Source organism: Quercus suber, unplaced genomic scaffold, assembly GCF_002906115.3.
Source record: "Quercus suber isolate HL8 unplaced genomic scaffold, Cork oak 2.0 scaffold_411, whole genome shotgun sequence".
Taxonomy (NCBI): domain Eukaryota; kingdom Viridiplantae; phylum Streptophyta; class Magnoliopsida; order Fagales; family Fagaceae; genus Quercus; species Quercus suber.
In genome coordinates this window covers 391,590-405,559 of record NW_027069862.1, presented here as the reverse complement: position 1 = coordinate 405,559, position 13,970 = coordinate 391,590, and the positions used below count along the sequence as shown (strand labels likewise).

Sequence of the window (13,970 nt, the reverse complement as noted above, 5' to 3'; positions counted from 1 at the left end):
GAGCGTGGTAATAGGGATTAAGAGATTAGATTAGGCGTTACAAACACAAACCTAGTACGCCACTTTCCCGCTCGCTTTTAAGGTTCAAAACATTATAAACCTATGCCTATGCCCACTGTCCACACTATTTCTTTTCTTGTCACTTTCACGCGAAAACTCGACTGAAATTTTTCTCTTTTCATTTTCGATGCGAACAGAACAAAATATAGAAATTTAGATTCCGAACTAAAACGATGAGTTCCCCTGAGTGCAATCGGGTCGCCGCCACGTCATCACCAAGTTCCTCCAACAAGTCTCCGCCTGTGCAAGTAAGCCTAATTTTTTACTAATTCTGATTTTGCATTTTGCATATTACAGTGTCATTTTGATTGATTGATTGTCTAATGGGTCAGATCGTTAATGTTTTTTTTTTCTTTGATTTTCTAGTATTGCTTCATTTTGTTGTTTGGTAAGAAAATTAAGGGAAAAGGGAAAAAGCAGGTTTATACTTGATTCATTTCTTTAATTTTTATTTATTTTTATATGGGGTTTTCGAAATAGTGGATTTGATGGTTTATTGACTCTTGGGCTACCCTGTAGAAGAAGAATTTGATTGTGGACATGGATGATAATATATTTTAGACATTGAATTGTATATACTTCCATTTGTTTAACATTTTCTTAAGAATCATACTAAGCAATTGTGTGTGTGTGTGTGTGTGTGTTTTTTTTTTTTTTTTTTTTTTTTTTTGGTTTTGGGGGGGGGGAGAGGGGGATTTGATTACCGTAATTTGTCAAGGGTTGAAATTCACTCCAGCACTAAGACTTGCTTTTTATACATTTATTTCTTCATTTTTTTTCCCTGGTGTTAGTTTAGTTTATTGGTTGCCTTGACATAAATAATTGCATAATTCAGAATTAAGCAAACTAGTAAAGGCTTTGTGCTTTCTTACTATTTTTGCATATTTCATTATTTGGGTACGTAGGAAACAAAGACTTTGCCAACTGTATCTAGTGCATTTGTTTGGCTCTGCGGAGTTTAGTATCTCATTTTATCGTGACGAATAGGACTCCAAATATGACATTCATAATTTAGTCTTTTGTTGTTCTTGGTCCATGTTTTTTCTCTGATTCTTATTAAAGATTAGGGCACTTTATCTGAGTACTTTATAATTATATTCTGGAGTTGTGTTCACTTGTATCTTTGTTTATTTGAACTTTAGGAATCACCATTCTCCAATTTCCTTAGCAATCTCTCCCCTATAAAGTCGGTTAAGGCAGTACGTTATACACAAAGGTTTTTGGAATCTAATTTTCCAACCCCACCACCCGTGTTTACATCACCTCGCATAGATCTGCAGAGAGAGACTGGTCTTCTGGAAAGGTGTGAGATGCTCTAATTTTATTATACATACAATGCTTTCTGATGATGCACATGTTGGTTATAAGCACTTTCTTAGTTTTTGTTGCTTGTTCAAGTATGCTGACATATTAATATCAATTGATGTGACTTTATTTATGTTGACAGAAACAATATAGTTGAAGAAGATTCAAATATTCGTGAACAGTGTAATACCCAGTTGAATGTTGCACAAATTCCTAGCTTGGAGAAGGAAGTCCAATCATGCAGTCCTTCAGGGAGCGTTGATGAATATCTGGCAGATATTGTGGAGGTGGACTGTACACATTCAGCACATAAACAGTTGCAATTAGCTAATGAAGTGTCTCAAATGTTACAGGGTGGTTTCACTGACCCCAAAGAAACCATAAGAAAAGTTGACACTGAGCATGGCAGGGGCAGTAGAGAGGCTAGGACTCTGACATCATCCGATCAAGCCGAACAGAATTTACCTTTAACTTCACTTAATTTGGTTGATGATTTAGTTGATTTGAGGAATGATGAAAGTTTTAATGTGTTCCTAAAGATTACATCTGAAGATGTCAATGACATTGTTGATCCTGATGTGAATCTAAACCCTGCTTTAGGAGCACAACAAAATGAACAATATGCAGCTCAGGTAGATGTTAGCATTGTTTCTATATATATATATATATATATATTTCTAAATTTAAAGTTGCAGAGTGTTGCTCAACATGATTAAGGGCATGGTGCTTGTCAGTCACTTTCTGAACCTTTGCAGATTGATGAAGCATTTGAAGATTCTGATGACAGCTCAAGAGCATTACCAAAAGAATTTGTGAATGTATAAATTAACTATGCTATTATTACATTTTTTTTTTCATTGTTCAAGTGTCATGCTCTTCTTCCAAAGCATAGGTAGTGTTGCATTTCACACAACTTTACATCATTAATTTATATAGAATGGTCATTACCAGGCGTTGGTTTCACCTACACGTGGTCATTAATTTACACTCAGCAAATTTTTTTTCCCTTTTAATAAATGAAGTGGCTGCTCCCAAAGATCTTGAAGTTGCACACTTGTGCAGCCTGAGACTTAACCATTACACTGGACAATATACTGAGTTTATGGAAATCAATATCCTTTAAATAACAAACTACAATGGAAAGCACTCTACAGCATGAATAGGTCCGAGTTCTTCCCTTTTGATCTCACATGCATTCTTTGCATTTCTTGCTCTATGCTTCTTCATTTGCTCTTGTATGCATTTATGAGCCTTGCTGTGATTATGATGTAACAACTACTTGATGCAGGAACACAACCAATATTACTTTGGAATTTTTTATTTCACATTTCCAATTATCTTATAGGATTGGAATTTCAGATTTTCATTGTTTATTTAGAAAGTGTAATGAGACATGGCCTTTTATTGCTGGAAGCTCTATAAAAAGGCTCCAAGTGGGGTATTATTATTATCATTTTATTTTTATGATACTATTATTGAATAAAATTTTCTTTGTGAGAAATTTATTTATCTTCTTGTTGGTGATTCTAAGCAATTTTCAGGCTGCTCTAGGTGGTGAAACCTAGATTGTCCTGCATCACTACTTTTTTTTTTTAAAAATTGGTCCTTGATAATTTACTTTTGATGAAAATACTACTTTTATCATTGGGCAACTTTTGTAGATGGGAATGGTATCTATTTATATATTTATACTAAACTTTAAAACCCAGTTAGTTCTAAAAATTTTAACTGTAAAGAATACTTGTCAGGTTTTTTCAATTTGACAGTAAAATATTTCAAATAAACATTTTTCTTTAACCTCTGCTTGTTGATATTTTTTTACAGAATCAGAATGTCCTTTTTTTGTTACACTTGTTGAAAGTTAGTACAAAATTCTTATCTCTTTGTATCCCTTCACATGTTGGTATCCTCCATTTGAAACAGCACGGCTTATAATCTCAGTAGTTGTATATGACAGAGATTTGATGTTGAGACTTTACATTGATATGAAAGTTTTGCATGTGCTACATAATACTTATAATACATCATATCTAAAATGAACATATGTAATGGTGTCAGGCATTTTTGGCAAAATGTCCTTTATAGTATATTCTCCATTATCTTTGTTTTTTTTTAAAAAAAAAAAAAACTTTCTTGGGATTATTGTCGTTGAAAAGCATGAAATTGGAAGAAAATGATGAATCAATTGGTAAATGCATTCCTTTTTATTATGATTCAAGTTTAGCCCAGCATAAAGTAATTTATATTTGTCGTTTCTTTTAAGAATTATTACAGCAGAGTAATTTCTGTATTAAAATGTAGGAGGCCAATCATCACCAACGTGGTATACGTAGACATCTTCATTTCGAAGCTGCTTTAGCCTGCAAGAGTGTAGCTACTGGAAATGCAACCAATTCAAGGGCTAGCCTAACAAACTTGAAGGGTCTGGGTTTGTCTCATGTTGAAAGTAGAGCAACCTCCAGTGGTAGGGAGGCAGTCAACCATGCTCAGTCCAGGGCTTCCAAGTCCTCTTTCAGCCCCTTTGAAGTGGTGAGATCTACTCAAAATAGCAGGAATCCTGTAATCTTGTCCCCCATTCCATCTGGTATGGGGTTACATTTAAATAGCACTGTCAGATCTGTGTCCTTGGGCACAGATATGTTTGCAAGTAAGAACTTAACTAGGTATAGAAGTTCACAAGATAAGGTAGTTTCTGAGAGGAGCAATGATTCAGCAGAAGACCCGAATAGTACCTCAATTTCAGCTGTAGCTGGGACTATGTATTCTTATGCAGATATAGATCAGCAGGAAAGTCAAGCTGGTGTGGCAGCCAGTTCTGACACCTACCCTATCAACAGTCTGAATCCCCCATGTGATTCTCCTTTGGCACAAACTGAGCAGAAGGTTATTCCATGTGAGGGGAGAATATCTACTCCACAAAATGCTGACAGTGTTGAGGAGTTGAATGAAGAGAGCTCCAATAAGAAAAGGCAAGCATGCACTCACTGTCTTATTTATGCTTTATTTCTTTACTCATTTTGCCAACTTGAGTTTTTGGGATGCATCCAGGAAGAGGCCATCAAACACGAGTGAGAGTCATGGCTGCAAACGTTGCAATTGCAAGAGGTCCAAATGCTTAAAACTGTAAGTAAAAGGGAGGCATGTTGAGAAAATCTTAAAATGTAGCTTTTTATGTGGCCTTTGGGCAGCATGTTGAAATCATTTAATGAATCGATCACGAAGTTGTACTATTCATTTAAGTGTTGGATTTAATGTTTATTTTCTTTTTTCTAGAGAGCATGTTCTATGGAAATCCAGAGAAAATACAGCCTTTCCATTGCTATCCTTAGCTTTTAAGAAGCTTCAGCCTTCTTTTATGTTTTTTGATGTTGGTTAGGAATTTTTTGCTGCCCCTGCAGTTCAACCCAGCCTTCCTTTGGACTCTTTAGCCTTCTAAACCCCCCTTTTATTTGATATTTTTGATGACAATAGATTGTCTGACAGTAACATTTTTTGAAAGACTTTCAAGCCATCTTTGCTGTTGCAGTTTGATTCAGCTGTATTCTTTGTCATTGGCAGTTATTGTGAGTGCTTTGCGGCTGGAGTTTATTGTGTGGATTCTTGCGCATGCATAAACTGCTTTAACAAGCCTGAATATGAGTACACAGTTCTTGATATACGACAGCAAATCGAATCTCGTAATCCTCTTGCATTTGCTCCAAAGGTTGTTAAGCATGACACTGACTCTCCAGCAATAATTATGGTAATCAAGTCTCAAAGTATCTATCTTGTTCTCTAGTGTGATTGAAATATTAAAATGTGTTGTGAGCAAAAGAACACTCTGCAGGAAGCAGGGAACCGGAATACTCCATCATCAGCCAGGCACAAAAGAGGATGCAATTGTAAAAAATCAAAGTGTCTTAAAAAATATTGTGAATGCTACCAGGTATGTTTTACATTGATGGCTTGTAGTTTTTTATCCAATAAAGTATAGGAAAATGCAGTTCCTTCCAACCACATTGTCCTGAAACTCCATTTCAACAGATGTCATATGACATTTCCATTTTTTTTTTTTTTTTTTTTAAAAAAAAAAGGCAATGAGTTCAGTCAAGATAATGGAGTTGGAATAGGAAGTCCTTGTGGATTTTTGGTCTTTGCATTATTCTCATTGGATACACCTTTTGCTCTATTTCAAGGCTAATGTTGGATGCTCTAATGGATGTCGATGTGAGGGTTGTCAAAATTCTTTTGGAACAAGTTCAGGTTAGATTTTTTTTTCAGTCTCTATCCTTTAGCTTCTTTTAGTAAACCCGTATATATAGTAGCGTGTTATGCCATCAGATATGTAGTATCATTGAACTCATAGTAGTCATACTTCTTCCCCCTGCATTTTGAATTACATCAGTTTCATTTTGCACAATTTACAAAATACAGTTTGAGCTGGCTGGTGTTTGGCCAGAATTTTTCAGTTTTTACTCTATGACATGGTGCAAATGACAGCAACAGATGAGTGTGATGGTAGATAATCTTAGCAAAATTTGTTGATAGGCTTTGACGAAGGGAACAAAAAAATGTATTTGAGCATTCTAGTTTTGCATGATAGTAGCAACTAATAAGTTGGTTGACTGAGTTTATAATTGATCTATATTTTTCATAAATACATGGATACTTTTGTGACAATCATAGTTCTTAAATCTTTCAAATTTCCTACAGTTAATATTGGAGAACTATGATCAATGTACACATTATCAGCAGTTTTATGTCTCTACATTATTAGTAAATTTGGCTGTCTCCACACAAGTATGCATCCATTTAGTTGTTTGACATTATTATGAGATGCAACTACATTTGGAGAAACTAGAAATTCAACATTTGGACATGGATATAGATTTTTATCCTTTTTAATGGTTGCCAATAACTAACTCTTCCATAACACTGGAATTGCAAAAATAGAATGCAGGAGAGTTGAAAACCCATCTCATGAGGTGAGTGGAAAGGATGGGAGTATTGAGCAATTCTCACCAACATGGCAAGGACTTGCTGATATACGTAGTCTTGCCCCTTGCTCAGGGGCACTAATGTTTGCTTCATCCAATATAAGGGATTGCTCAAAAGTTTCACAAACCAAATTGCAACGGGGAAGTAGCATTCAGCCACAAGCTGGTTCCCTTCAATGGAATTATTCCCCTGTCATTCTTACACCTCAGTTACGTGACAGTAAGGGCTCCCATGAGCTCACTTCAGACAGTGCACTCTGTGATATAATGGAGGAAGAAGATATGCGTGAGATTCTCAAGGACACTTCTACCCCTCTCAAGGCAGTGAAAGCTAGCTCGCTAAATCAGAAACAGGTGATGCCTCCACATTATCGATCGGATAGTCAAAGGTCAAGCTCTCCACATGGCACGAGAAGTGTCCGGAAATTCATTTTGCAGACGATGCCTCCTTTCCCTCCTCTTACCCCATACAGTAATTCTAAAGGCCGTGTCAACCAAAAAGAAAATGATCAGAAAGATAATATTGGCAATCATTGATTTGATTGCATGGAGTTGGTAAGTCTGTCAAGAATTTGTTGAGTGCTCTTCCCCCCGCACCCCCCCCCCCCCCAAACAAAAAAACGCACACTGTAATCTGCAAGCTGTCTACTGTTTTTGCAGGCATTGGCTAGTAGACTGTTTTGAACTTTATGAGTGCAGCTGGACACAGCCTTTATATTGGTAAGAAATCAGGAAAGAATCATTGCTATGGGAGTGCTAATTCTTGGCGTTTATACTATTTCTGACGCTGTTGTGGTAAGAGGGCACCTGTAATTATCATCTGTAATCAGATTTATAGTTTTAAACAATTTTACATGTTTCTGTTTGTCACTGTTTTGCACCTCTGTTGATATAGCATTGTCCTTTTGGTGTTTTGTGTGGTGGTTACTAGAATTGCTTTCTGAGAAATTTTGTTATACCTTTTTCAGAATCCCACTCTAAGAAGTAGAAAGGCTCAATTCTTTTTTATAGATGGATGTGGCATATGAATAAGGTAATAGATAGGTCAGTTAACATTAACTATGAATTGATAAGGTAGTATTTTTAACATTATTAATAACTTTGTTATGATTGAGACAATTTTTTTTTTATCATTTGAGTAGGCATTTACCATGTCATGCTGTTACCATGAAATAAAGATTATTGCCTGAATTGGGAAGTTCTATCAATAAAATTATGAGGATAATAAACTCATATTTCTTGTGCTATAAGATTTGCAAGAAGGGTTGGAAATCTCTCTAAATTTTTATGGAATTAGTCCACCCTCTGACTGTATGGCTTTTTCGTTGATTACATCTTTTCCCCATTCCTGGTTTTTTTTTTTGTTTGGTCCCTTGGATCAAAACTAGAAAAAAGGGAAAAATTGAATTTCCTTTGTTAGCATGGCTAGTGCCTTCCACCAAAACAATAGGCTGTGGGTTTGAGTTTGAGAATTAATATCTGAAAGAAATCAGGTTAAGGCTACTTACCAATTACCTGTCTTGGATATTGTAAAAGTGAGAGTTTTTTGCACTTGGTACAACCTTTTTAATTAGCATGGTTTGAAGATCATGAGAATACCTCGCCTAATTTGCTTAGTATGTGCATAAAATAAAATAAAAAATTGCTGGATTTGGAAAGCACTATAAACTTAAACAAAAAGAGGGGTACATCCAAAATTTTTATTTAGTATAGAAGATGACATAGTGAATTAGGATGGTTAATTTAACTATACGATATAACTTGTGCTCCATTTTATGTACCATCTACTTGTACATATGCATTCAAAAGCTGCTCGTCTTTCAAAATTATTTGTTCTGATAATCTCTCCTACTCACTAGCTCCAAGTTCTAGTCCCATTGCACAATCATGGGCGAAAACCCTCAAGCCCTAGTTTTGGGGTAATCCAATTGCAAATTTCGTCCATCTCTGCGGGTATTGTGTAGTGACCAAGCCTACAAAGTCAAACAAAACATTAATAGATATTTCTTTTCACTTCATCTAGTAAGTATGAGTTAATTCTCACTTGTGTAAAAAAGTATAGTTACCCATCATAGGATTTGAATGTCAGGTTGCGAAATCCTGCTGAATTTAAGGAGTGGGCTGATTTTTCACCGTGTCTATAGTTAACAACGTCATCACCTACAATAAGATAGAAAGTCAGAAGGCTTTACTTGACTAGTTAATTTTTGTGTGCAGAACAGATTATGTTGCTGTCAAGAACCCTGGCTGCAAGGGGCAACCTAAGCATGGAATAACAGTCCAAAGAAATAGATTTTTCTAAAAATGGTATCTGATAATGCATTAGAACTGTGGAATAAACATCATTCGCAAAACATCATCTGATAAATGAATGACTTACAAGTATGGGTTCCATATGGAGCTTTAGGATGATTTTGTTTCACACACAAAGATAAAGTCTCAAACAATCATTTTTTTTTTTTGAACATTATAACATTTTCTTTTTAGTGTAAGTATGTTCAAAAGTGAATCTACTTTGGACTTCTACACATTTGAGCATTGCATATTGAAATGAACAAAAAAATTATGAGTCATTAGAGCCATTGGTGTATGTAGAGTTTGGAAGAATAAAAAAAAAGGTCATACACAGTGCACAAAGTTCCCATTTTTGTGGGGTCTAGGAGAGGGAATTGGTTAGAAGAATCAAATTAAAAAATTTATATTAAGTGAATTTTTGTAATTCTTTAGACTCCTTTGTGCTCATGATACATGTAATCTCTTTCAATAAAATTTGTGTTTGCTTTTAAAAAACTAGTTTTCAATTGTTATAAATAATACTCACACAATAATCCAAACAGTGCAGAAGCAAAGAAGCATAAACTGCAACTTTGGTATATAGAGATCCAGACACGTACTCATTCCATGACAAAGCAAAATTGGTAAGGAAGCAGCACGCCTGCCAGCGTCATGTGAACTTTGTATTTTGTTTCTTAAACTCCTGCATGGTAAAAATCCTTAACCATCAAACAGTGGAATGTTTTGAATTATATTAGCTCCATGCCTACTAATATGCATACATGGCAAATGTGTTAGGATGATTAGATAAGATCCATCAGGCTAATAAAACATGTAGTTCAGGTGGAAATCATATAGAAATTGCTGTGAAACCATGAACATCTGAGGATTTTAGATTATTATAATTTCTCAGAGATCCCCTAAGCCGAAACAATAAGTGGGTAGTTCTTGTCATTCCCAACTTCAAAAGGACGTGTGTGTTTGTTTGAGAAGGAATGCTCTGAATGAAGCTCTACCTTGCCCCTGGAAGCCATCCACTTAGTCCAATAATTGCCCTTAGGTTGACAGGGTATGGATTACTGTTTCCATATCTTCCTAGAGTATAGCAAGTGGCAGAGTAAAGGGCCATTGCAGCACCCATACTGAAGCCTCCGATACCAACTTTAACTGTCAAATAAATAGTATGATAATGAAATTGTCAATAATTGAATCAGTTAAATAGGATGTTCAATTAAAACAAGTATGCTAAACAAGATATTGTTTTAGAATAAGTCTGCTAAGTTGAGTTATAGGAAAAAGAAAATAAAAATGACACTCATTTATGGAAATTTATAACAAGAAGAGAAAAATTCATAGAGGTTAAGTAAAACAATAATAAATTAATAAATGATTTATTGAGGTGAGGTAGTATTTTGCAAATTATGTAGCCTTGAAAGTACCATCAGCTGGCTCAGTTGACAGCAAGTTTGCAATATGTGCTGCTGAAGCATCTAAAGCTTCCCAATCATTTGAACCATCTTCTGAGAGCTCTCCTGCATCAAACCCTGATATGAATTGCACAAACAAGTTAGATGATCAAAGCATTAAAAGATATTTGGTTTTATTTATACTTGAGATAGGAGATATTACAAATGATACTCATTTTATCATTTTGAAAGACAGAAAAAAGGAGATTGTTTCTTACATGCAGTGCAAGGAAAACCCCCGAGTAGTGTCACTGGACGTGTAGGAGCAGTTGGGCAGATCCACTTAATCTGTGTCACATAATTTTATTAGAAACCTAAGATACTTATGAGAAGAATAGTAAATTAAGATAAAGGAGGTATTATATATATGCATGGACAAGAATATGTACAAGCTGAATAAGTTCATAAATAATGAAAGAAGTATATCCTTACATTTGCAAGAGGAAGGGATTCTAAGAGCTGGGAAGAGCTGCAAGAAAATGTAGAGCATGAAGTGAGAAAACTTTTCTTTCAACTTCCCTTTTTTTATTTATTTATTTTTTTCTCAATAGGGTATAAAACATATATTTCATTATGCTACAAGCACATCTGCAAGATGGACCTTATGTGCACGTCAACACAACTGCTTAATATAAATGTATATATCGAATTAACATTGAGAACAAAATAACTGATCAAACAGCAACCCTAAAGTAGAAAACCAGGATTATGCTGGTATCATTGTACACAAAGTACTAAACAATGAAAGGGATTAATGTTAAACAGGATTTGATTTTAATCTTCATCACACCATACAATAGGATCTAATCAAGTGCACTTGAAAATTTGCATGACAGTATTTCCATACATACATATGAATATCCTTTGTCAAGGTCATCTCTAGTTGTTTAGGTGGGAGAAGAACCAAATGAAGTATTGGTCCTATTCATGAATTTGGCATATACTCTTTTCCAAATTAAGGCTTCTCAAGTTAAGTTTACATCAAATCAGACAAGTGATGAAAGGGACAAGTAAACAGATTTTAGTAATTCACGGTGTCGCTGCTCTCTCCCATCAAATTTATTCATGAGAATCTCAAAAGAAAAAAGAAAAGAAAAGAAAAGAAAAGGGAAAGCATCAAAGAATTCTAACATTAGAGAGCATGTCAGGATGTTGACATCCTTGGACTCCTTTTTAGGTGCCTTTGGAACCAAAAAGTCCATCTTTCTAATAAAGAGTATGTCCTTAAATATAAAAGGAAAGAAAAGCATCAACCCTTGATGAAAAGACAGGGAATAAAAATCAAATAAAGACAATTATCAATTTTTTTTATTTATTTCTAACCTGGCTGTCTCACACTATTAATTATAAATAAGTTTACGAAAACAATTAATGATCCAAAGCTAGATTGTATCATACATGAGTATGCTTAATTAATTTCATGAGGAACTTTCTATTTAAAGTCTAAGCATTTACATTTCAGTGTTAACTGTTAAACCTCCCTCAAAATTATCAAGCTCCTCTCAAAAATAACACATAATAATGTATGAAGGAATGCAGATTTCCTTTGCTTCCAAAAGTAAAAGAGTTCTAAAATCTACAACAATGCATAAAAAACACAAACAATGAATGTAAAAAAGGAACAGGTAAACTATCAACATCACCTTGAGCCGTTGTCGCCGAGGCCATGAAGCCAAACTATAGTGGCCTGATGTTTTCCTCTGGGCCTCACTACATAGGTCCTTCCAAACTCAACTGTTCTAGCAGTTCGACTACCTGAATTTATGTCACCAAAAAGAAAAAAGCTTCTATAAGTGGAATGAGAAAATCAGCATTCATTATAAATAATACCATACATTACAGGCAAATAAAACACAAATTAATACGTATTAAAACTAAATGAGAAGTAGAGGAAACATGTAATTTGAACATAAAAGAGCTCCTGCAACTTATGGTAGTCCACAATACATGTAAGTTGAGATGACAAAAGCCGATGAGAGGTGGAAAAGAAACAAACCAGAGCCAGTGTTGGGGTGTGTGTTACGGCTCATCTTCGCGGTTCAATAATCTGCACTACACAGTTTACCTACTGCAATGCTTGAGAAGATGTGGTGCAATGATGAAAACCCAGAATGCTATTGTGTATTTATAGCCAAAAGGGTGGGAATAAAACGTGTAAATATGCATCACAATTAATGTATGTATGTGACTATGAGTAATGTGTAGACCACACCACTCTAGGCCAGCTACACACACCTAAAGCAGCATAGAAAATGTAAAAGGTTAAGGGAGAGGGCATCCATGAAAAGGAAAGCTAAAAAGACAAGGAAAAAAAGCAGGAAATCTTTTGCGAGCGGACAGAATCCAATCAGAGGCAGAGCACATTCATCCATTCCTGTGCCACCCAGCTTGGAGAGGAGAGAAGGGCTCTGGTTTTGCAACATAGAGAATCTATGCTTGTGGCAGTGGCCAGAAAATAAAGCAAAAAAAAAAAAAAAAAAAAAATCCCAACTACAACTGAGCAGAATATTACTGAAAACAAGAGAGAGAATAGTTCAGGTTTTCTAAAAGAAAATATCTTTTTCACAATCATTTGTTTATGCATTTTTTTTATGATTGATGGATTCCCATTAAACCCAAAGCAAACTTGCCAGTGCCCAATTTATCTATGAGAGACAAAGACAACAACCCCCCAACATTTAATTCATTTGATACTTGATAAACTACAATTTTTCAAAACTTTTTTCTATATTTATTTTTTCATTTAGGGAAGGGTGAATCAAATGTGGGATTTTTTAGGAGATTCAAACTCAAGATCACATACACTAATAAACTACCATTTGTTTCAAAAACTTGAGGTAAATTTAATTATTTACCATTATTTTAACAATACTTATTTATTTTTGGGCTCAATTAAAGACAACAACATGGATTTCTTATTTGGATGAGACACTAATAATAACCGATTAATTGTGAGCTTTTCCTTTTCTTCCCTCCTATTTTCTTTCCTGTATTTTTGCTTTCACGGTTGCCACTATTTCTTTGGTTGCTCTCAGAGTCAAGCCCCACCAATAAAAGTTTTTGTTTGTTTATACTCATGGGGGACACAACACTAGCACATATAGTATAGTCCAAAGCCGGACCTTTTGTTAATGATATTGGTGCTACCAAAATCTCCTTATCTTTTGTGCTCTTGACGCGGTTCTATGTAGATTTTCAAACCAATTATGAAACCACCCCACAGAAAATATTGACAAGCATCTTTTTCAAACACACTGTTGATGAAAGTTGATTTCCTATATCATGCATCATACTTATAAAGTTTTCCCAATGTCTTGCCGTAAGTGTTTCACTTAGTCTGTAGTGACAAGTGTCCTCCCTTCAAGCAATGTGTCATGAGTTTTGAGTCCAGAATCAAGTTCTCAAAAATTGAAAGTAAGGCGGCCTATGAATCGCCTCTTTTGGACCTTGTAGAAGTGGGAATCTTGTGTACTGTGTGGGAGAGTGGGAGTATATTATAATTTAGTTTTCCAAACACCTCCTCAGAAAAAGAATTAGGTGGGAAAGGAAAAAAAAACCTACAACACATCTATTATTTTCTTTCACAACCACATTGTTGAATTATTCAAACATTCTAGTGGGAATATAACATCAAATGCATATGGGCTGTGACCTTGTCTGCATTTGAATTTGAAATACTCTGGTCACTAACATGTAAACTAGATAAAAGTACCATTGATTTAGCCAAAAGAAAAAAGAAAAAAAAAAAAGAAAAAGAAGAAGAAGAAGAAGAACGCCATGGCATATATACTGTCCACAAAGAGTTCTGCTAAGTCATAGCTCACCACCATATTTTGTCACACCTATTAAATGGAGCTTTCGTGCACTAGGCATTTGTGTCCAGAAACAT

The 13,970-nt window shown here is 35.0% G+C and overlaps 2 protein-coding genes across 3 annotated transcripts; one reads left to right on the top strand and one right to left on the bottom strand.

The window, feature by feature from the left end:
* On the top strand, nt 1–7,255 carry LOC111994230 (CRC domain-containing protein TSO1). 2 transcript variants are annotated; one of them, XM_024026103.2, is made up of 11 exons: nt 1–308; nt 1,203–1,363; nt 1,508–1,997; nt 2,121–2,183; nt 3,667–4,334; nt 4,414–4,488; nt 4,924–5,107; nt 5,192–5,290; nt 5,541–5,607; nt 6,298–6,896; nt 7,002–7,255. In XM_024026103.2, exons 1-10 carry the CDS (start codon nt 234–236, stop codon nt 6,876–6,878), a joined length of 2,463 nt encoding a protein of 820 aa, XP_023881871.2. In that variant the 5' UTR covers nt 1–233; the 3' UTR covers nt 6,879–6,896; nt 7,002–7,255. The 2 variants fall into 2 exon arrangements, with proteins under 2 accessions (XP_023881871.2, XP_023881872.2); XM_024026104.2 differs by lacking the exon at nt 2,121–2,183 and having other exon boundaries at nt 2–308.
* A 755-nt stretch (nt 7,256–8,010) lies between these two features.
* Nucleotides 8,011–12,902, bottom strand: LOC111994221 (uncharacterized). Its single transcript, XM_024026097.2, has 9 exons — nt 12,078–12,902; nt 11,725–11,836; nt 10,514–10,550; nt 10,300–10,369; nt 10,055–10,159; nt 9,632–9,782; nt 9,236–9,318; nt 8,408–8,501; nt 8,011–8,314 (listed from the first exon to the last, which is right to left on the bottom strand). The coding sequence occupies exons 1-9, from the start codon at nt 12,109–12,111 to the stop codon at nt 8,227–8,229; spliced, it is 774 nt and encodes a 257-aa protein (XP_023881865.1). The 5' UTR covers nt 12,112–12,902; the 3' UTR covers nt 8,011–8,226.
* Nucleotides 12,903–13,970: the final 1,068 nt, after the last annotated feature.

Excerpts from the sequence above, each read along its gene's own strand:
- LOC111994230 (XM_024026103.2), top strand. The coding sequence starts at position 234 with ATGAGTTCCCCTGAGTGCAATCGGGTCGCCGCCACGTCATCACCAAGT. Across the intron at positions 1,998-2,120 it reads ATGAACAATATGCAGCTCAG|ATTGATGAAGCATTTGAAGA; the intron begins GTAGATGTTAGC and ends GAACCTTTGCAG. Across the intron at positions 2,184-3,666 it reads TACCAAAAGAATTTGTGAAT|GAGGCCAATCATCACCAACG; the intron begins GTATAAATTAAC and ends ATTAAAATGTAG.
- LOC111994221 (XM_024026097.2), bottom strand. The coding sequence starts at position 12,111 with ATGAGCCGTAACACACACCCCAACACTGGCTCTG. Across the intron at positions 10,551-11,724 it reads CTCGGCGACAACGGCTCAAG|CTCTTCCCAGCTCTTAGAAT; the intron begins GTGATGTTGATA and ends ATTTTCTTGCAG. Across the intron at positions 9,319-9,631 it reads GGATGGCTTCCAGGGGCAAG|GAGTTTAAGAAACAAAATAC; the intron begins GTAGAGCTTCAT and ends TTTACCATGCAG.